The sequence below is a fragment of the Podarcis tiliguerta genome (assembly GCF_965153285.1).
Source record: "Podarcis tiliguerta genome assembly, chromosome: 17".
Classification (NCBI taxonomy): Eukaryota; Metazoa; Chordata; class Lepidosauria; order Squamata; family Lacertidae; genus Podarcis; species Podarcis tiliguerta.
Window position 1 is genome coordinate 31,158,128 of NC_139550.1, and position 21,431 is coordinate 31,179,558.

The 21,431-nt window shown below is 44.2% G+C and overlaps 1 protein-coding gene and 1 long non-coding RNA gene across 2 annotated transcripts in view; one reads left to right on the forward strand and one right to left on the reverse strand.

The window, feature by feature from the left end:
- The window catches only part of LOC310667991, a 160,484-nt gene that overhangs the window by 26,048 nt on the left and 113,005 nt on the right, over window positions 1–21,431 (forward strand). The gene's annotated exons all lie outside the window — the stretch shown is intronic.
- EPOR (erythropoietin receptor) lies at window positions 258–20,203 on the reverse strand. Its single transcript, XM_083420242.1, has 8 exons — window positions 19,839–20,203; window positions 15,279–15,420; window positions 12,861–13,045; window positions 10,497–10,645; window positions 9,174–9,324; window positions 4,714–4,801; window positions 3,345–3,432; window positions 258–2,417 (listed from the first exon to the last, which is right to left on the reverse strand). Exons 1-8 carry the CDS (start codon window positions 20,011–20,013, stop codon window positions 1,854–1,856), a joined length of 1,542 nt encoding a protein of 513 aa, XP_083276368.1. The 5' UTR covers window positions 20,014–20,203; the 3' UTR covers window positions 258–1,853.

Here is a 21,431-nt window from a genome sequence, read left to right on the forward strand (position 1 = left end):
AGTTTAACCCACAGCGCCACCCGTGTCCCTTCCTTCTAGGCTAGCTGGAGTCTTTTTCAGGAGCACCTCAGTACTCCACACCCCCACACCTGTATCCTCCTAACTCGGAGGTCTGATTTGGTGCTCGTGAAATGGGAAAAGTAGTTCTAGGCAACAAAGGAAAGAAGAGAAGGGAATGGGGAAAACATTTGGGCAAATGTTAAGATATCATCTTCTTTCCAACAAGGACAAGGGAGTCAGAATGAGCAAAAACATTGTTTTTATATTTTTATTTTTATTTAAAAAAAGCACTTTGGAGTATATAAAGTATATAAAAATATATCCAGTTTCTGTTTTGATATACAAATTCAAGAGGATAATTACAAAATCTTTGTGACCATACCTGTGAGAGTTCAGATATTATACAGTCCTCCCAGCACCAGTCCCAGCACCTGATGCTGATCTGTGCCTTTGAAGGATAGTTCAGACACAAGGAAACCCGTTACCAGAGTACATATGGGAAAATAACAGTAGTATTCTAAACAGGGCATGTACAATCCCCACACCTTTCTGTGCCCCACATGCAAACCCTATGGCAGTAAACAGCTGGCAGAATAGCCATGCAATTCTCTTTGAGTTTTTGGGTTACTGTGCTTATTCAAGCCGAAATGGAAAGACAGCCCCCTTTAACATTTCAATTGGTATTTTGTTTGTCTAGTTTTGTCAATCCCCATTTTCAGTGTTATTTTTCTAGAAAAAGAGGTGCAGGGACTCACTGGGAACACCTCCCTCATTCTCTTATAATGGCAATGGCGCCCACCTGAGAGGTGCCAGGACTGAGCTCCAGCTGGAAAAAGAAAAAAAAAAGCCCTGCCCATTTTACAGGAAGGTAAGCAAAGACCACACAGTGCACTGTAGCAGAAATGATACTCCTTCATTCCACACACTCTTCCATGTCGTACCCCCTCAACTCCCAAAAGACATCAGTCCCAACGCTGACATTTGGACAAAAATATTTTTGCAATAATTGAGCACATAGTATAATGGGCAAATATGTCTGGCCGAAAAGCTTGGTAGTTAAAAGGACAGAGAAGGGTCAGAGGGGAAGGAGTTTCACCAGAAGAGTGTGGAGTGGGAGAAAGTTAGCTACCTGGCTAGCAAGCGAGTGCCCACAAAACACCTCAAGCCTTAAGCCTGCGCTGCTACTTGCAAACCTGCTGTGCCACCCCAGAACTCTAGGTGTGCTTTTGGCCAAGTCCCCGATCCACAGCCTTGTAGAACGCACTTGCCTGGGGGTGAGTACAAATGAAAGAAAGATGCCACGGCACATTTAATGTTAGAAAGGACTGCTTCAAAGGGTTGTTGTGGGAGCAGCAAGTCTCTTTCGTGGCCTCCTGCCCCTTCCCCATTCAAAATAGGACGGCTTTTTTAAAAAGGGGATCCGGCGAATTCATGGCGGAGAGGGCTCTCAAGGGCTATTAGCCAGGATGGCTATGCGCTATCTCCACAGTTGGGAGAAATGCTTCTGAACACCAGTTGCTGGAAACCAGGGGACGGGAGAGTGTTGTGGTGCTCATGTTCTGCTTCATGTTCTGCTCAATGGTTTCCCGTTGATGCATCCAGTTGGCCACTGTGAGAACAGGATGCTGGACCAGATGGGCCTGATCCAGCACAGTCCTTCTTACGTCCTTCATCACCTTTCCGTGCATTTTGCAAACCTCTCTTCCTCCTTGGGCCCAACTGGAGCTTTGGAGGCCCCATAGCTGTTTCCACTAGCTTCCCCTGGCGTTTTGCTAGAACCAGGAAGGAAGTGGGAGGTGCCAGCCTCCTGGGATAGCATCTCGCTGCCTCAGTTCTCCTGCTGATCACTGCTGCTACGAGCACACAATGTAGGTGGGCAGGAACGGCTGCGGCCCTCCATCACAGAGGTTGGTGTATAAGCTCATCTGGCCAGCGTTGGACTCCACAAGGCTATAGTCGGCGGAGATCCCAGAGTCAGACACCATCTGGTAACTGCTCTTGAGCTGCGGCTCGATGTGGCGATGTTGCGGGGACAGACTCTTTGAGCTGGGGTCAAACACAGTGTACTCGAAGCTGGAAGAGGCCTGGCTGTTGTCTGGCGTCCCTACTCCTGCGTCGAGGACCGGATCTGTGCCCTCGCTGCTGTTGCTGGCCAGCAAGAGCAGGGAAGCATCCCCTCCTAAACAGCAGGGCACCAAGTCTTCATCCAGTATCAGGTAATCATCTTGGGAGACTTCTGGGTTGCGAGGGGGTTCCCCCACGCCACGTGCCTTGGGGGGAAGGAGCGGAGGAACGGGGGGGCCATCCACCTTGCGGACATCACATTCAGACAGGATTTCCACCAGAAAAGGCTGCTCCTCCAGGTAAGGAGAGTTCTGGCTCCACCACAGGTAGGTGCTCTGATGCCCCAGCCATAGCTGTAAAGAAAGGGGGAATATCAGCATCAAGGGGTGGGAGGTGGGGAAGGCCACACCTGGCTCCCTTTAATCCTCTATTCAGACACTATATATTTCTCTCTTCTTTACACTCCTTTTATTTACCGTATTTTTCGCTCTATAAGACACACTTTTCCCCCTCCTAAAAAGTTAGGGGAAATGTGTGTGCGTCTTATGGAGTGAATGCAGGCTGCGCACCTATCGCTGAAGCCTGAATAGCAAGAGGGATCGCTGCGCAGTGCTCCCTCTGGCTGCTCTGGCTTCTGGGATTCAGAATATTTTTTCCTTGTTTTCCTCCTCCAAAAGCTAGGTACGTCTTACGGTCTGGTGCGTCTTATAGAGCGAAAAATACGGTACTAGTTTCATAAAATTCACCGTATTTTTCGTAATATAAGATGCACCCAGACCATAAGACGACCTAGTTTTTGGAGGTGGAAAACAAGAAAAAAAAATTTTGAATCCCAGAAGCCAGAACAGCAAGAGGGATTGCTGCGCAGCGATCCCTCTTGCTGTTCTGGCTTCAGCAAATGCAACACAAAGCCTCTTCAGGGCAGCGGGAGGAACACTCCCCCTGCCCTGAAGAGGCTTCGCGCAGTTATCCCAGAAGCCAGAACAGTAAGAGGGATCGCTGTGCAGCAATCCCTCTTGCTGTTCTGGCTTCTGGGATAGCTGCGCAGCCTGCATTCGCTCCATAAGATGCACACACACACTTCCCTTTACTTTTTAGGAGGGAAAAAGTGAGTCTTATAGAGCAAAAAATACGGTATACACAAATCAATTGTAAAAACAACAACTGCAAAGCAGTTGACAAAACACAGGACCCTCAGCACCCCAGGCTTTGCAACAGCATAATACAGGAAGCCGAGGGAGAAGCCATATGAAGACAAGGAACTACAGCCAGTGTAATACCTGGAAGTTCCCCTTGTAAATAGTGAAGAGGTCCTTGAATTCACTCTCTGGGGTGGGGATTGCAGGCCAGATCTTCTTCTTCAAAAATCTGGTGGAAGATAATAGGCGAGAACAGACTTTAGTAAGAATGTGCATAACAATCACAAGTGTTAAAAGTCATTCGCACTCCATCACTACCTTAGTCCAGGGGTAGTCAACCTTTTTTTTCTTTTTCTTTTTATAATAATATTTATAAGAAGTTTAATAATTACAGGGGGGGAAAGAGAAAAAGAAAGACAACAAAAAACATTTAAAAATTTAACAATCAATACATCAAAAGTAAAAAGAAAAACAGAAAAAAACAGTGCATTAAAGCAACAAAAAGAACAGAAAAAATTAAAAACACATCCAATGTTTCCATATCCTTACTTTTCATTTACTTGTTTCATCGACCTCCTCACACCTCCCTTTTTTGTATTCTAGTTCATAGCTATTTCAGCAAATCCTTTCCATCTTTCTCAAATTTTTTGTTCTATAATTAATCTTAACACAATCTAACTTTAAATTTTCCACTTTGGCCCATTGCCAATCAGTTTTCACTTAATTCCTTATAATGTTTCTGCTAAAACCATATAACTTCATTCCAGCAGTCTTCTAACATTCATTAATTTTGCAATATTTCTGTAAATATACTCTGAATTTTTTCCAGTCTTCTTCCACCGACTCTTCTCCCTGGTCTCGGATTCTGCCAGTCAGGGGTAGTCAACCTTTTTACACCTACCACTCACTAATGCATCTTTCTTGATGGTAAAGTTTCCTTACCGCCTACCAGAGCTCGATGGAAGGAGGATTCAGCTTGTGCCGTAGAACCCCCTACCGCCCACATAGAATCCTGAAACGCCCACTAGTAGGTGGTAGGGACCAGGCTGACAACCCCTGCCTTAGTCAGTGCTTTTTTCTGGGGGTACACATACCCCTAAACATTTTGTGAATCTGAGTTTGGCCTCATTGAGGGGCAGAATTTCAATATGAGTAGGAAAATGAGAGCACCCCTAAACATTTTTAAAAAGAAAAAAAGCACTGACCTTAGTAATGAAAACTAACTAGGGCAGGGATGGGACACCTGTAGCCTTCCAGATGTTTCAACTCCCATCAGCCCCAGTTACTTTGGCCAATGGTCAGCGGTGGTGTTGATTGTGGTTCAGCAACACTGAGAGGGCCACAGGTGTCCCACTCCTCAATTTAGGGCATTTCCTGATGGCTCTAACTGCTGCGATTAAAAATGCTCTTACAGTTCCTCCAGACCTGATGGCCAAGGTCCCGGTACTCAAGAAGGCCACCCACCCTTTGGTGGGTAGGAGGGTTGGAAAATAAACGAACTGGGCATTACCTTCGGTTAAACATCAGGGTGAGGAAAGCCAACAGCAGAACGATCAGCGCCAGAACGACAGACAGCGTCAGGATGAGGGGGTCCAGTTCTGCAAGTCAGAAGAACAGGTTAGCCTAGCGAGAGGCACTTCATAAAAACCCTTTGGTTGGCACCCAAGTCTCCTTCAAACAACCTTCTGTTACATAGTCACTACATGGAGAAAGCACATACTTCTGGCAGTGGGCATGGTAGGATGAACCAGTGATATGCTCTTGCCTGGATTTCAGCTTACTACCTGGTTCTTTTCAGATGTCCTGGTAGATAGTGAATCATGACTGTTAAATACTTCAGAGGATATACAAGGCCAGAAAACCATGTTGAAATCTCCTGAGTAGGCCAACTGTGGTCATTACATCACATCATCTAGTCAACTGAGCGCTCTAACATGTATTCTTCTTGACCACTAAGTCTCCCACCATTCTATGGCCACCCCTCCATTCCTGGCCCAGATAATGAAGATTAGAAAATATTATCTGGAGAGGTAGTGCAGTGAGAATTGTCAAAGCACTATGAGCTGCACCTGCCTTCAGCAACCACCTGTGAGCAAGGTAAGCTATTGCTCCAGCCGGGAGTTGGAAGGGCAAGAAACCACAACAACTGAGGGAGGCTTCCACCCCACCCTCCATAACAATGCGGCAATGGTGTCAAGTTTGTGCTTGGTGATGGCATTTGAAGACAGCAAAGGAGAGGCTGCAGATGTAGCTTGTGGAAGACACTGGGGACTGAAGGTGGAGAAAAATGAGCTCTATCAACATTAGGTCCCTGTGGTATGATGGAACCTCTCAGCCTGATGTCAGGGTCACTGTAGATGAATGAGCTGGGGCATGGCAGGGTGACAATAGAGTTTGCATGGGCACACCAGCAAACCATGCAGCCCTGACCTCATCACAACCATGTCCTGCCTGTCCAGGTAAGTTGCAGTGGCACCGGTTTGGGGAGGGTGAATCCACCCCCACCATATAGGGTTGCTACTGATTAAACCAAATAACTGAAAAAAGTAAACAGACTGCTCAAAGAAAGTAGAAAAAGGTGGATGGAAGAGGAAGCTAGTGGGGACCCTGTGGCCCTCCAGATGTAGGTAGATTCCAGCTTCATCAGTCCTGGCCAGCATGGTCAATGGACAGAGATCACCAATTGGAGGGCCAAAGATTACCTAGTCCTGGATTAGAAATAGGAGCATTAACAACAAGGGAACTTAGTATTGTCAAATTGCTGAAGTTCTGCTTTTCTAATAAAATAATACTGGACCTTCTGATGAACTAAATCCTGTGGAGCTGTTAACTAATACAGTGGTACCTCAGGTTAAGTACTTAATTCGTTCCGGAGGTCCGTTATTAACCTGAAACTGTTCTTAACCTGAAGAACTTTAGCTAATGGGGCCTCCTGCTGCCGCTGCGCCACCGGAGCACGATTTCTGTTCTCATCCTGAAGCAAAGTTCTTAACCTGAAGCACTATTTCTGGGTTAGCAGAGTCTGTAACCTGAAGCGTATGTAACCTGAAGCGTATGTAACCTGAGGTACCACTATAAAGCCTCTTTTGAGTCTTATGCTCTACTGAGCTATCCCAGGTATGTTTAGTAGTTATATTTCTCTCACTGGCAAGTACTAAATTGCTAAACTACATGCTGCAATATCTGTGGCTGAGCTTATAGTGAAATAGTGCTGCACTTTCTGGGTAGTATCTGCTATTGTATGTATAACTGAATTATTTTTCATTGTACAAAAGCAGCTATTAGGTAAAACTCTCATAGCTGCTATCCTGCTGAATGTAATAACTGGTGGTGGGTAAATTATAATTCTTGTTTAAGGTGCAATGTTTGACGCCCAAAGTAAAATGCAATATTGATTGTGAAGCAGAAAGTGAAATATTAGCATCTGGATTAAAGGGCCATACTTTTGGATGTTTTTTGTTGTTAAGCATGAAAAACGTGTTTTGAGAATGGATGATATTAAAAAGATAAAGCATTTTGTATATCAAAAGCGAGAAACAGAGACTCCAAAAGGCAAACAGGAGGAAATGCAGAAATAAATGGCAATAGACTGGAAGAAAAATCTATTTTGAGGGAAGAATGGGAAATATGAAAGATTGCAAAAATGAGAACAAATAACAGATGAGAAATGAATAGGAGATTAACGGGGTCTATATCCAACTGATATTTGAAGGATAATGTATGGAAAAATATAAACACAATTATGCATGTAAAGAAAGTAAAATCACAGCCTTTATTAATGGTTTTGATGCAGAAAAAGCTTTCGATAACATAACGGTATTTTCTTTTTTAAAACATTAAAAGCTTACTTTAGAGGAAAAAATATTTACTTTGATTAACATTATTAATAACAGCCCAACTGCAAGGATAGAGGTTGATGACCAAATATCAAATTCATTCTGAGTACTGGGAAAAGACACATATGTCCTGTCGTTTTCATTATTTGTTTTCCATTTGGAACCTTTAAGAAGCATAAGAAACATTGGTGTGGTAATAGATGCAGCAAACAAAGGAACTGCACACAGAAAAATAGCTGTTATGTAACTGTCTTCACAGCAATGCCTAAACAATAATAGAGATTGTAAATTCTATCTGTAGCTGGAGAAGATTCTTTTTTCAATATTGGTCTTCTTGTTTGCCTTAAAATTAACAAGGACAAAACAGAAATAATCAATATATATTTACATATACAAAGTGATGTTTAAAAAAAGAACTAAATTAGATCACCAATGAGTAAGTATGAGATCTGTGTTATATTTATATAATATTAAGAAAAAGTGAAAGCATTTCTATGAAGATAATTTTGGGAAGATTATATAAGAAAAGAAGTTCCAAAGCAGAATAGCTTAAACATATTGATTTGACCACATGGCTAAAATTATAATCTTGCCCCAATTAAATGCCATTTTTCAGGCTTTGGCAAGATGAGTAAATGAATCTTACTTTAAAATGTGGCAAAGCCTAGTTGTGCAATTTATATGGAACAGGAAGCAGCCAAGAATTAATTAAATAGGTTGGTTGTATTGCTGGACAAGAAAAAAGGGTGGCATATCATTTCCAATTTATATTTATATTGCCAATGCCTTTAAATGGCTAAAAGAATGGATACACAATCTAGAGATGACTTGGGCATAAAACTGAACCATTCTTAAGACAATTTAATCTACAAGTTTTATTAATGAAATATTGGAACCCAGTTTAAACAAGGATAACGTCATAGCAAATTTACTAAGAATATGGGGTAAATATAAGTACAAGCAGAGTCTAGCAAAATGACAAGCAGCACCAATAGTTTATGATCTTCAATTTAACCCTAACTATGAAATACTGGGACGCGGGTGGCACTGTAGGTTAAACCACAGAGCCTAGGACTTGCCGATCAGAAGGTCGGAAGTTTGAATCCCCGCGACAGGATGAGCTCCCGTTACTCGGTCCCTGCTCCTGCCAACCTAGCAGTTTGAAAGCACATCCAAGTTCAAGTAGATAAATAGGTACTGCTCCGGTGGGAAGGTAAACAGCGTTTCTGTGCGCTGCTCTGGTTGGCCAGAAGCGGCTTCGTCATGCTGGCCACATGACCCGGAAGCTGTACACCGGCTCCCTCGGCCAATAAAGCGAGATGAGCGCCGCAACCCCAGAGTCGGTCACAACTGGACTTAATGGTCAGGGGTCCCTTTACCTTTACCTTATGAAATACTATGGCGAGTTGGTGGAGTGTGTGTGTGTGCGTGCGTGCACATCATTGCCCATTCAAAGCCCTGCAAGGCTCTCACAAGCAGGGTGGAAGTGAGACTGGAGGGGCACTCTTGATAGGGTTGCCATGTGTCTTCTTTTTCCAGGACACGTCCTCTTCTTCAGGGGAAAAATTTCTGTCTGGGTGGATTTTTTATATTTGCCAAAATGTTTCTGGCTATCCTTTCTGGATAAGACATAGACATAACCAGTGGTTGAAGACTTGCTTTCCTTTTCTCTTCTCCTGCCCCCCTCAGCGATATATCACAGCTTCTATAGCAGGCATCCCCAACCTTTGGCCCTCCAGATGTTTTGGCCTACAACTCCCATGATTCCTAGCGAACAGGACCAGTGGTCAGGGATGATGGGAATTGTAGTCCAAAACATCTGGAGGGCCAAAGGTTGGGGATGCCTGTTCTGTAGCCTACATATAGTCAGAGTATTTAAAATGAGTCGTCATAGCATCCTCTTTTTTGCGCTTCAAAATACGGCAACCCTACGTCTGTTTCATTTTTTACAATTTTAATAACATAAATTTCCAGGAGAGATTTAGACCAGTTTCCAAAGTGGTCTAAATTTCTCCCTGATTCGGGGTTCTCAGCTTCTCGTGGTTTTATGAGCATCGCTCCATGCTAATTAAGTGACTATTTTCAACCGGCCCTGCACCATGGCTGCGGCCAAAATTGCCTGAAGACCACTTACCGCTGGGTATCATCGCCGACGCTGTCTGCGACCATCCACTCCAGAAGCCATCAAAGCTGACTCCGTTTGGCTTGGCCCGCACAGCCAACGTGTAGCGGGTTCCTCCTTTGAGATTCCGGAGGTAATATGTCTGCCCATTGGAAATCTCCACCTGAAGGCAGAAGGGGGGAAAGCAGAGGTCAGAGGGAGGGAAGGAGGGAGCTTCGAAAGCCAGGTAACTGTGATAGGAATTTTGAGGTCTCAGATATACCTTCGCGCTGCTCCCCGACCTGGTTTTGAGACTGGCAGTGGGGGAAAGCAGTGCTTCCCCCCACTGCCAGCCCCACAAGCTTGGGGGGCAGCGGGAAGGCGGCGTGCCACCTCTGCGCTGCTCCTCGACTTGGTCTTTGGGGCTGGCGGTGGCGGAAAGCAGCGCTTCCCCCCACCAGCCCCAAAGAGCAGGTCAAAAGGAACCCAAAGCCTCCGGAGCCCAGCGGGAACTCCAGCTGGGCTCCGGAGGCTTCGGGTGAACGCACCTTGAACGCACAGAACGCACCTTGTTTTAGAGGGGGAGAACAAGAAAAAAAAAATTCCCCCTGTTCTCCCCCTCCTATGGTCCGGTGCGTCCTATAGAGCGAAAAATACGGTATGTTAGATGTTCATAAGTGTACCAACCAAGCACGTACATAGATCAGCACAGGAAGACCGACCTGAAGCCGTTTTTGATTCCCAAACTGACCAAATGTTTTCTCTGCAAGGTCAAAGGAAAATGGAAAAGCCTCCCCATTGTCTTTTCCTTCACAAATCCTGTCTTAAGGGCACATTTAAGATATGAATAGGGTGTCAGCCTGTGACCTGGCTCAGGAACTAAGTATTTATCATTACAAAAGACTGGCAGGTTCCTCAGGGTATCCAATCAAGTAAGCATTAACAGATAACCTGGCAGACAGGAGGTAAACAACGCAATCAAGATTTCTGCTGTAGACCGCCCTTTCTGTGATGTAGGTAGGACGTATCTGGGGGGGGGGTGGTCTTGAGCTACACCCCTTTTGTGATGTATGTATGATGTTTCTGGGGGAGGTCTTGGATTCCAGGGAGGGAATTTAAAATGTGTATATAAGGGCAGGCACACTTTTGTTTTGGGTTCCTCCTCCTCTGCAACAGATCAATAAGGATCAGGCTTACTAGCTGCTTTGCTTCTCAATATTCTCTAGTTGGCCTCTGATATTTTCTCCTACCAATAGGGAACGTATGTAAGGACTCTATATGAGCTCTTGGATACCCCATAAGGGGGGAAAAGGCAGATTTTTGTTTACAACATAACAAAGGACAAAAGCGACTTACCCGCTGGACTATGCTACCCTTATGGAAGATGGCCATCTCATAGCGGATGCTATTGTCCATGTATTGAATGGGAGGCTGCCAGCTCACATTCAGCTGTCCCGGAGGCCCCAACAGCTGCACTGCCAGGTTAGAGGGGGGGTCCAGGAAAACTGGAAGAGGAAAGGAGCAGGATGTGAGAACAGCCCAGTGGCGACAGAACAGAGGTCTTTCTTTCTTTCTTTTTACACTGTTGCAGGAATTTATGTATAGGTTGGTTGGGGGTTGCCCCTCCAGCAGATATCATGCACATGCAGCCCACTACGAAAATCAGCACAATCACTGTTGTGACTTTTGTGATTTGTCCCCACAAAACATTTCATCACAGTTTCTTCCTATCTACTCAAAGGGCCTCTGCTGCACAATACCAAATGTAACAATCCTCTGATAAATGTACCTATGTACTGCCTCACTGGGAAAACTTCAGAAATTCATATAGATGTGTGAGCTCAGCTACTCAGCAGCCCCTCTGCCTGAGTGATAATTCCTGGCATCCTGATACCTGAGTGCCAAGCAGGTAGCCATTCCAGAAATAACAAACCCAGATGAAGACAAAAGGGTGTGATTAACTTGGCTGGAAACAGGGAAATGTAAATATCTCTTTTGTTACAGTTGATGGGTGTTTGGTGGAGGGCAAGGGGAACCATGGGGCAGGGTCCAGGATGCTCAGATTACTGCCACCAGACCTCCCCTTTCATGATGTAACCATGATGTATTAGTGATGTAGTGTGGGGAGGGGGTGTAACATGGGAATTAGCAGCTAATAAAAGTTTGGGTTCTCTTTTGTTCGGGGCTTCCATCTTGTTTCACCTGGTGGCAGGTGGGAGTCCTGTCGTGACAATCTTCAGCAAAGACCAAGCCTACTGGCTTGGCCAAGCCTACATCAACTGCTCCCTCTTTCCTATCTAGTGCAAACTCATGTTATCTTGCCTCCTCCAGTTGACTGCACTGCTAGCCTCTGTTCCTACCCCCGCCCAAAAAAACCCCTAAGTAGTTTATGGTCACAGAGAGTGCAGCTGATCTACTGGCTGGGCACTACAGGCTATGTTTATTTGGGAGTAAGCTTAGGGTTACCATATTTTGAATAGCAAAAAAGAGCACACTATAACGACTCTCATTTTAAATACCCCTACTGTATGTAGGCTATAGAAGCTGTGATCTATCGCTATGGGGTGGGGGTGGGCACGAGAAGAGAAGCAAGTCTTCAACCACCAGTTATGTCTATGTCTCATCCAGAAAGTATAGCCAGAGACATTTTGGCTAATTTTAAAAAAATCCACCTGGGCAGAAATTTTACCCCTGAAAAAGAGGGCATGTCCTGGAAAAAGAGGACACATGGCAACCCTAGATAAGCTCCACTGAACTCAGTGTGATCTTGTGAGCAAATGTGCACAAGCACATTTAAAAGAAAAGCACTCTAAGCGCCCTTAAGCCCCAGAAAAAAGTACTGACCACTAGGACTCCCTCTGAACAATGTTTCTGTGACTTTAACAGCTGTAAAATATATAGGAATTGAACAGGTTTTAGAATGGAGGTCAGAAAGCTTCACCTCTCCGGTTTCTGCCTCTGTTGTAGTAAAGGTATAGATAAGGTAGCCTTCACCAACTTGGTACCCAGGAGACGTTGTTATAATACAACTCTCATCACCCTTGACCTTTGGCCAAGCAGGCTGGGGCTAATGGGGCTTGTAGTCCAAAACATTGCTAGTCCTCCCCACACAAACACAAGTCTTCCCTAGACTCAGGAACCTGGATTATACTAGTGGGGAGGAAGTGCTGCGGTTTGTTGAGCATTTTGAGAAATGAAGCTCTGTGGGACGTCTCTAAGCACCCTTAGCATTCTATAGTTCCCAGGATTCTTTGAGGGAAGTCACAGCTGTTAAATTGGTTTAAATGTGTGGTGTGGGTTAGGGTGTCTCTGAGCACATTCTAAACTTGTTTTCTTTTCCTTACAGAACTGAGCTCACCGTTCTGTTGCACAAAAGTCTATTCCTCTTGCGCTTCCTTCGTTTTGATAGCCTAATTCAGGTGGAAAGGGATCGTTTCGCTGCTGCGATCGTTAATCCACTGGGAGTCAGAAACCTTTGCTGACCTATAGCAAATAACCCAGAGTTCTACCGCCATGGTTGCAGGTTTGATCCCCGTAAGGGACCACTACATATTTCTGCATTGCAAGGGGGTTTAGCTACTAGACAATCCTCAGGATCTATGAATCTATGATCCTGATCTACATTCTTCTTGCTTCCAGGTTCCCACCTACCCACCCACTCTAGGAAGACTTGGAGGTCATTTCTTGCAAGGCCCATCTCCCCCCGCATTGGGAACTTACGTAGCTTTTCCACAAAGATCGTTCTGTTGTACAGAGTGCTCTTGGGGGAGCGCCCATCAAAGACCTTGATCTCAAGAGGGGAAAAGGCTGAAACATCTTGCCTCGGAAAGAAGCAAGTGTATCGCGTTGTATTCCGGGGTGTGTACTCCACAGTCAAGTTACACAATTTCAAAGAGTCGTCATCCCTGAATGAAAGCAGGTGGAAAATACTGTATTATTATTTAAAGTTTGGGAAGCAGCTTCTGTTGCAAGCATTGTGCCCAGTAGGGTTGAAGGAAGAAGATGGGAATTTAGGGGGGGGGGCTCTTGAGGTCAAGGCCAACGTCCCTTAGGGCAGTTTTGACCTGTAAAGATCATTGTCAACGCTAGTCAGCATAAGACTAAATTTTACATACTGAACTGTACTGTATTGGCTCTCCTGGCCTGCCATACAAGTCAGCTCTCAGGCACATGAGTTCCTGTTCTACATTTGAAGAAGCAGCCTGCTGTGGAACTGGCTTTCTTCTCCATAAAGCACTTGCATTAAAGTTGTTTTGGTTCATCCATCCTTTGAATGGCCTCCTCATCACGTTACCTTTGAGGCATACAACTTCTTCGTGAAGTAGAGAGACGATGTGTCTCTCACAAATCAATATGTGAACGTCAACCTTCCTCGTTTCAGCAGCTCCTATTCCTGTGCCCTTTCTTCTCTGCCCATTCTCTCTCCTCCACCACCTCAGCCTCCTCTTTCTACTTCCCATGTTTCCAAAGGAGCCCACTCAAGATAATTGCACGCAGAGTAGTTACACTCACAGAGCAATCTTAGGCATGTTAACAATAATAATAATAATAATAATAATAATAATAATAATAATAATAATATAATATCTTTATTGTCATTGCCCCCTTCGGGGACAACGAAATTACTTGACTGCTCCATAAAAACACTAATTAAACAATACAGTATAATACAGCAAGGGAGATTAGATGACTTTCAAAGTCCGGGCTTCCCATTCAGGGCCGAGATCGCTCTGGAGAAGAAGCTGTTCTTAAGACGGCTCGTTCTTGTCTTCATCGTCCTGTATCTCCGTCTCGATGGCAAGAGCTCGAAGAGACAGTGACCAGGATGCGATGGATCTTTTACTATGTCCAGTGCCTTCCTATGGCACCTTGTGGCATAAATCTGCTCTAAGGTGGAGAATGGGCAGCCAATAATGCTCTCTGCTGCCTTAACAACCCTGCACAACCCCATCCTGTCCTGGGTAGTTTATCATAGAATCATAGAACTGAAAGGCTGGAAGGGACCCCGAGTCCAAATCCCTGAAATGCAGGAATCTCAACTGAAGCATCTGTAACAGGTGGCCCTCCAACCATTGCTTAAAAACCTCCAAGGAACGATAGTCCACCAGCTTCCGAGAGAGTCCATTCCACTGTCAAACAGCACTTACTGTCAGAATCCTTTAGTACATTTCAAGATCTATTGTTTTATGCAACATAAAAATCAGTTTTCTAACATCTGGGGAATGTGAGGGTAAAATACAAGCTCCGGGGACTTTTGGGATACAGAAACCTATTTGACTAATTCTACAGGTACGACCCTCATTCTGACCCGACTCTTTCCTATTTTGGCACTTCTGTATATATTTTACACAGGCACGATCCGCTAACACCACTTTGATGCATCTCCCAGGAGTCCTTCAAAACAGAAGAGAGATGTGGGAGGGAAGAATTTGGGAGTAACGCATCCTAGATTTAGGAAAGGTCAGAGATATTGCAAAAAGGAAACCTGTATCGTGTACAGATGCATCAAAATACAAAGAAGCCTTCGAAAATAAACGGAAGCTATGTATTAGGTTTTGCAATAGTACAGTAACAAGAATGAAAAACCAGACCAGGTTTTCAGATTGTCGATATAAGTATAGCTTCCCTTGGCATCTTGTTAGCACCGAAACTGTAATACTAGCTTCTCCTTTTTTATATATTTTTCATAATAATTAATAAGGATAAATTTTAATAAGATAAAATATGTTAAGCCTGAATGTCCCTGAAATATATTGTGTAGTTAATTCTGCATACTCTCATATGTTGGAACTATTTGTTACTAATGATTATGTCGGACTCTCCTTCCTTGGAGGTTTTTAAGCAGAGCTTGGTTGGACGGCTGTCTGTCATGGATGCTTTAGCTGAGATCCCTGCATTGCAGGGGGTTGGACTAGATGACCCTGGGGTCCCTTCCAACTCTCTATGATTCTATATACGCTGCTGCTTTGAGTGCCTAAGAGGTAAGGCACTATATAAATATAACATAAAATGAAAACAATGCAGAAAGTCTTAGGTGAAACCCCCATAACATCCTCAGGCTCTTAGAGGATCTGTAGACTAGATCAGGCTGAGCCTCTGAGACTGGCTGGCTCTGGTGCGGCTTATACACACACTTACTCATATTTGTATCCAAAGCTGTACACGCTCTGGTTGTCTTGCTCCTTCGGGGGTACAAATGTCTCCCAGAAGCAGGCCAGGTCTTCCAGCTGCTGGGTGAAACACTTGAGGTCCGAACGGTCCTCCGTCAACAGATACGCAGCTAGGTGCAAAGCAGACAGACAGGCATAAGGTTACCAAATACCCTCCAACATTTCTCCGAAGAAAATAGGGACGTCCTATTCAACAACAACAACAACATCCCATCCATCTGACTGGGTTGCCCCAGCTACTCTGGGCGTCTTCCAACATATATAAAAACATACTGTATTTTTCACTCTATAGGACGCACTTTTCCCCCTCCAAAAATTAAGGGGAAATGTGTGTGCGTCCTATGGAGCGAATGCAGGCTCCTTGGCTTCAGCGATAGCAACGCGAAGCCTCCGAAGCGCAGAGGGAGCGCCCATCCCTGACCTAAAGGACTAGAACCTTGTTTGCTTTTAAAATTGAAATTCTGTAGGATCCCTTGTGACCATTGATTTCGTTTTGTTTGTTTCTTCCATTTTGTGGGTCACCTCTCCATAAAGCTTCTTAAAACAGCTTTAAAATGTAAAAGCAACCTAATACATTTTGTGAGAGTGGAATTAATCCATATCTGATGTCTAACTACTTGGGGGGGGGGGGAGGTTTCTAAGCAATATTCCTGGGTGTACAGTTCCTTTATCAGTGTGGAGTTTTGTGGGGGGGGGGGGTTACTACAGGTTGTCATACTGTTTTTAACTTTCATATATGAAACATAGATGTAGGCTATTAAAAAAAAATATTAATGAAAAAATGGAAATCTGAGGAGGTTCTCAGACCCAAACGAGGGATGAAGAACATCTTGGCCTGCCACCTTCCTCTGTCTCCTTCCTGTGATTCTACAATTTTTTTGTTCAAGGAGATGAATGACGAGTTGCTGTTCTGCTCCAAGTTCTTCCACCCCTCAAAAGTTGCAGCCAAGAAAGGGTAGGAGGGGCAGGGGAACTTTCTCGTACAATATTATCCTACCATCTTTAGCTAAGCATCACCTGGGGCTCACAGAAATGAGGTTCCGTTTAGTGACAGCCACATGCTGCTCATAATGGAACATTTGAACTTTAGGAAGCTGAATTCTGGTCCCAGCAACCTTCTGCATTTTCTGCACAGAAATCCCGTTTTCAATTCCTTTCTTAATCTTGCCCAGCCGTTTCATGCTGTCTTTATTCCATGCCCTTTTTGCAGAGAAAAGGGCTTACAAATGCATGAAATACAGTAATAAATGAATAAATTAACAGCAGCAGCAGCAAAGGAACAGCACTCTATGTACTCTCAAATATATTCTTGTCTTTACTCTTCTTACTTTAAATGCCTTCAGATAGGCTTCTGGTAATGAAAGCAACTTCATTACCGCCATGGAATCCAGATTTTGTTGGATTGTTGTTGTTGTTTTAAGGGAAACAGTACAAACTGTCATATGCAAAGTCACATGATCGGCAGCTATGTATTTTATGACCCAGCTCTCTTCCTTACGTTACACACAAACACAGAAGTCTTCCAGCCACCTCCTTCTGGCATCTGTTTCCCCGAGATAAGAGCTGGCTGCACACCCTCAGTCCCAGTAGAGTCTAGGCCGCGGGAGAAAGTACAGGAAAGAGGAGGGGGCAGCCATTTGTTTCTCCCACCCACCCACTTTTTATATGGGTCTGCCAGGAATCCTTAGCCTCACCCATTGGGGTCAGACCAATGGTTTTTAGTTAGCCACGTGGAGACAAGGGCTGGGCTGGGCAAAATGGGGGTGGTGTGTGATTCAAGATGAGCAACAGAAGCAGCGTTAATAGAATTCCTTATTTCTCCTATTCCTCCATCCCCCGTTTTCCGCACTACAGAAACAGCACCCCTTGGGAAACTGTGAACAACAGAGAACAGCAGTTGTTAAGTTGTTGGCTAGGTTTGCACTTCTTTTGTTATCGAAATGGAGGCTGCAGGAATGGGAGGACAAAAGCAAATGAAATCTGCTTCTGCTGAAACTACAAGACGTGGGATGGCTGCTTGCTTATCCCAATAATGTAGAGATTGGTGTGTCCCTGAATGTGGAAAATGCACAAAGCTGTAAAAACAGAATAGGTTTAGCCCAGATCAAAAGAAACCGTATTAGCTGAAGAGAAGGAGAGGACAAGCTGTAGCTGGCTGGGAGGTTTTAGATTAGACATCAGGAAGAACTTCCAAAATCAGTAGAGTCTAGAACCCTTGGGGTTCTAGAATCTGCCTCTGGACCTTGTGGGGAGGGGTGTTGTTGTTTTGCCTTACAGCAATACAGCTTATAGATTCATAGGAGAGACCACAAGGGTCATCTAGCCCAACCCGCTGCAATGCAGGAATCTTTTGCCCAGTGTGGAGCTTGAACCCGCAGCCCTGAGATTAAGAGTCTCACGCTCTACGGACTGAGCTATCTGGGTAGGGCTTGGATGTAAAAGCCCAGGCAAGCAAATGCCCTTTGCACTCATACGCTTCCCTTGCTGAAAAGTTGCATTCAAAAATGGAGGCAACAGGTAAATTTCCTCTTGTTCGATTTAGGCATAGGATTGGAAACTGTCTTAAGCAGAAGGACTGACCCCCACCCAATGGTACATGACTTGATTCTTCTGCACTTGACAATTTGCAGCTCAAAACTGAACAGGGGTCTGGGATAGAATCAAAGCTTCCTTAATTTGACACAAGTCAAATAAGAACCACACAAAAAAACTCATTTTTTTATGGCGAGTTCTCACTAGATGCTGCAGTCATAAAATAATGAGCAGGCGTTAAATTGTCCTTAAGTAAACTGAACAAACTATATCGGACTCCCCTAGGCAAACAAGCCACGCACAGGCAGACTTGTTAAATCACATGTGTTTTATAGTCTACAGAGCAGCCATTCATTACCAAGTATCTTAATATTTAGGCAAGTAATATTTAAACAAAGTAGGAATACACACATTATGGATGTGGAATCCCACCAGAAAATAACAATAACAATAACAGGGTCAAAGTAGTTTCTTGCTCACATATTACAATCTTCCCAATGGAAGCAAATCTGCATTTCACATTTTATTTTTCTACTTTTCCCACTTGGGTAGATGGGTCTGCAACTTTCCAAGAGAGCACCTGCCGCCATCCTAAATCCCACACGTCTAACTTCTGGGCTTACAAATCTAATGACTACATGGGTGAAGTCAGGAAACAACAATGTATTTCTTCACCCTGTGAGCTTTAACTACTGAACTTCTGCTGTCTGAGGGGAACAGGGATGTCAAAATTGCCACATTGGAAATTGTGCACTCTGAAATTTTGCATCTGCTTTGTTAATACACCCTCAGGTCTACTTGCGAGGGATGTGTGGCCAGGACTGCACAAAGGGTTGTCCACAAACATATTTTTTCCCACAGGAAAACAAACATATTGCAGCTTTAGAACCTCAAACTTTGGGGATGTTTTATTGGTGCCTTATTTCATTGACCTCTGAATCGGCCACCTCCTACCTTCAACAGAAATAGACCCAATAATTCTCAGCCCCCCGGTTTGCCTCAACCTGTTCCCCTTCTAGGTTACCCCAACACTGGTGTCCACAGTTAAAGGATGGATCCTTTTTCTTCCTTTCTTTTTAAGCCGAGAGACTTCAAATTTACAAGAAGAATCCACCTGGCCTTACAAGAACCTGCTCCACGAGTTAAACCCCTCAGATGTCCTTTTTTCTTTAAAGGAGCAATGTCTGCCAAGCTGCAAAATTTCTGCTTTCAATGCGGCTGAGAACAGTGTTTCATCGTACATAAAGCCCAGGGAGAGAGAGCGAAAGTTTACACGAGAACCGTGAGGAGCCGATGAAGTACACAAACTAGGCAAGATCAGATCAGATCAAACTTGCGGAGGTTGCCTCATATTTTATTATTATTGTGCCACCGCCATATGGTGCAATCCAGAGTACAGTGGTACCTCAGGTTAAGTACTTAGTTCGTTCCGGAGGTCCGTTCTTAACCTGAAACTGTTCTTAACCTGAAGCACCACTTTAGCTAATGGTGCCTCCTGCTGCTGCTGCGCCGCCAGAGCCCGATTTCTGTTCTTATCCTGAAGCAAAGTTCTTAACCTGAAGCACTATTTCTGGGTTAGCAGAGTGTGTAAGCTGAAGCGTATGTAACCTGAAGCGTATGTAACCTGATGTACCACTGTACTGCAAAGAGACTCTGTCTCAGTGGCGTAGCGTGGGTTGTCAGCACCCGGGGCAAGGCAAGTAATTTGCGCCCCTAACCCGTGGATTTGCGCCCCCTAACCCTAACCCCCAGATGTTGCACCCGGTGCGGCTGCCCCCCCCTGCACCCCCCACGCTACGCCACTGCTCTGTCTGACCAGTTGCATGTTGGGCACACACAGTACATTCACAGGCAGTTTCTTAGCTTCTCTTTGAATTTTCTTCACTCCTTGTCCCCCAGCTCCCCACCTTGGCAATTGCTCTCTTATCCCCTTTGACCCCCCCACCCGCACTTTGACAGGGCCCAGGTGGCCAGCCCTATCTTCAAGCATTGGTACCTTTGCTGTCGAAGCTGGCGCCCAGGTTTCCAAGCCCCTTGTGAGACGAGCCGGAGGCCCAGAGAACCAGGACGCAGAGGGCAGCGGCGTGTCTCCAGCCTCTCTCCATGCTTGCACGGCTGAAGGAGAGTCTCCCCGCCAAAAGTGTCCTTCCACCTGCTCTGCGAATCTGCATCTGGTTGTCAGAGCTGCTTACCCCTTGCCTTGCTCCCGGCTGGAGGCTGCAGATAAAGGGTGGGCTCTACTGTGTGGCGGCAGCAGCAGCAGCAGCAGCAAAAGCAGCAACTGAGCAGAGGCTGAGAAGTCAGGGATCAGCCTCCCTGGATGTTTCTCCTGAAATCCTCCTCCTTTGAGGATGCACTGCCGGAATAAGGGTGTATCTCTACCGCCATTACACAGAGGGGAACTGAAATTCTTTTTACATATATACTTTTTATTAATTTCAGATTGAGGTTAAAAGGCTATTAGCAATAAGTGGTGAAGGAGTATGGAAAATTCGAAGGTTAAAAGGTGTAAAATTAAAAGGTCAAATATATTAAGATATTAAGAAAAGATTAGGACACATTAAGATATTAAGATAAAGACTAAGTTAAGATAGAGGGAAGGAATTTGCTGATTAAATATTTGAATTGGAATACAGTGAGGGGAGGTGTGGGGAAGTCTGGGAAATAAGTAAATGCAAGGAATAGTCATGAAAATGGAATTGTTTTTATTTGTTTTTTCTGTGTTGTTGTTCTTGTCCTTTTGTATTTTTGTATTTTCTTTTTTTTGTTTTTTCTCTTTATGTAAAAACCCTAATAAAAATATTATTAAAAAATAATGAAATTCTTTTTACATATATATTTTTATTAATTTCAACATACCAATTATTATACATTCCACAGAACTGCACATCTTATACAAACTTTTTGAACTTCCATCAGCACCTCTGATGATCCACCATTTTTATCATTTCTTCTGCATTTCTTAAATTCCTATTGCCTTTAATTATCTTAACTCACAATCCACCTCTTTAACCATTTTTGCAATAATTCAAATAATTTACCTCACAAAACTTCTTGCAAACCTACAAACGTAATCTGGTCATCACAATTACTTTTCAAATAGTCCGTAAATTTACACCAGTCTTCTGTGAATCTCTGGTCCCACAGGTTTCGAATTCTTCCAGTTAGTTTATCAAATTCTGCATAGTCCATCAATTTCATCCTCCATTCTTCTTTTGTCGGTAATTCTTCTTGCTTCCATTTTTGTGCCAATAATATTCTTGCTGCCGTCATTGCATATAAAAACAACTTACAATCCTTTCTGTTTATATCATCTCCTACAATGCCAAGTAAAAATGCTTCTGGTTTCTTAATAAATGTATATTTCAACATTTTTTTCATCTCATTATATATTCACCTTTTTACATTCCCACCACATATGATAAAATGTTCCCTCTTTTTCTTTGCATTTCCAACATTTATTGCTAACTTTATACGAGGGGAACTGAAATTCAAGGCCCATGCGTTCTATGCTCCTTCTGGCATCTCGCCTGTCCTCAGTCCTCAGGCTAAGCCCTGGAATATTTGACGTGGTGGTAACATGGATCAG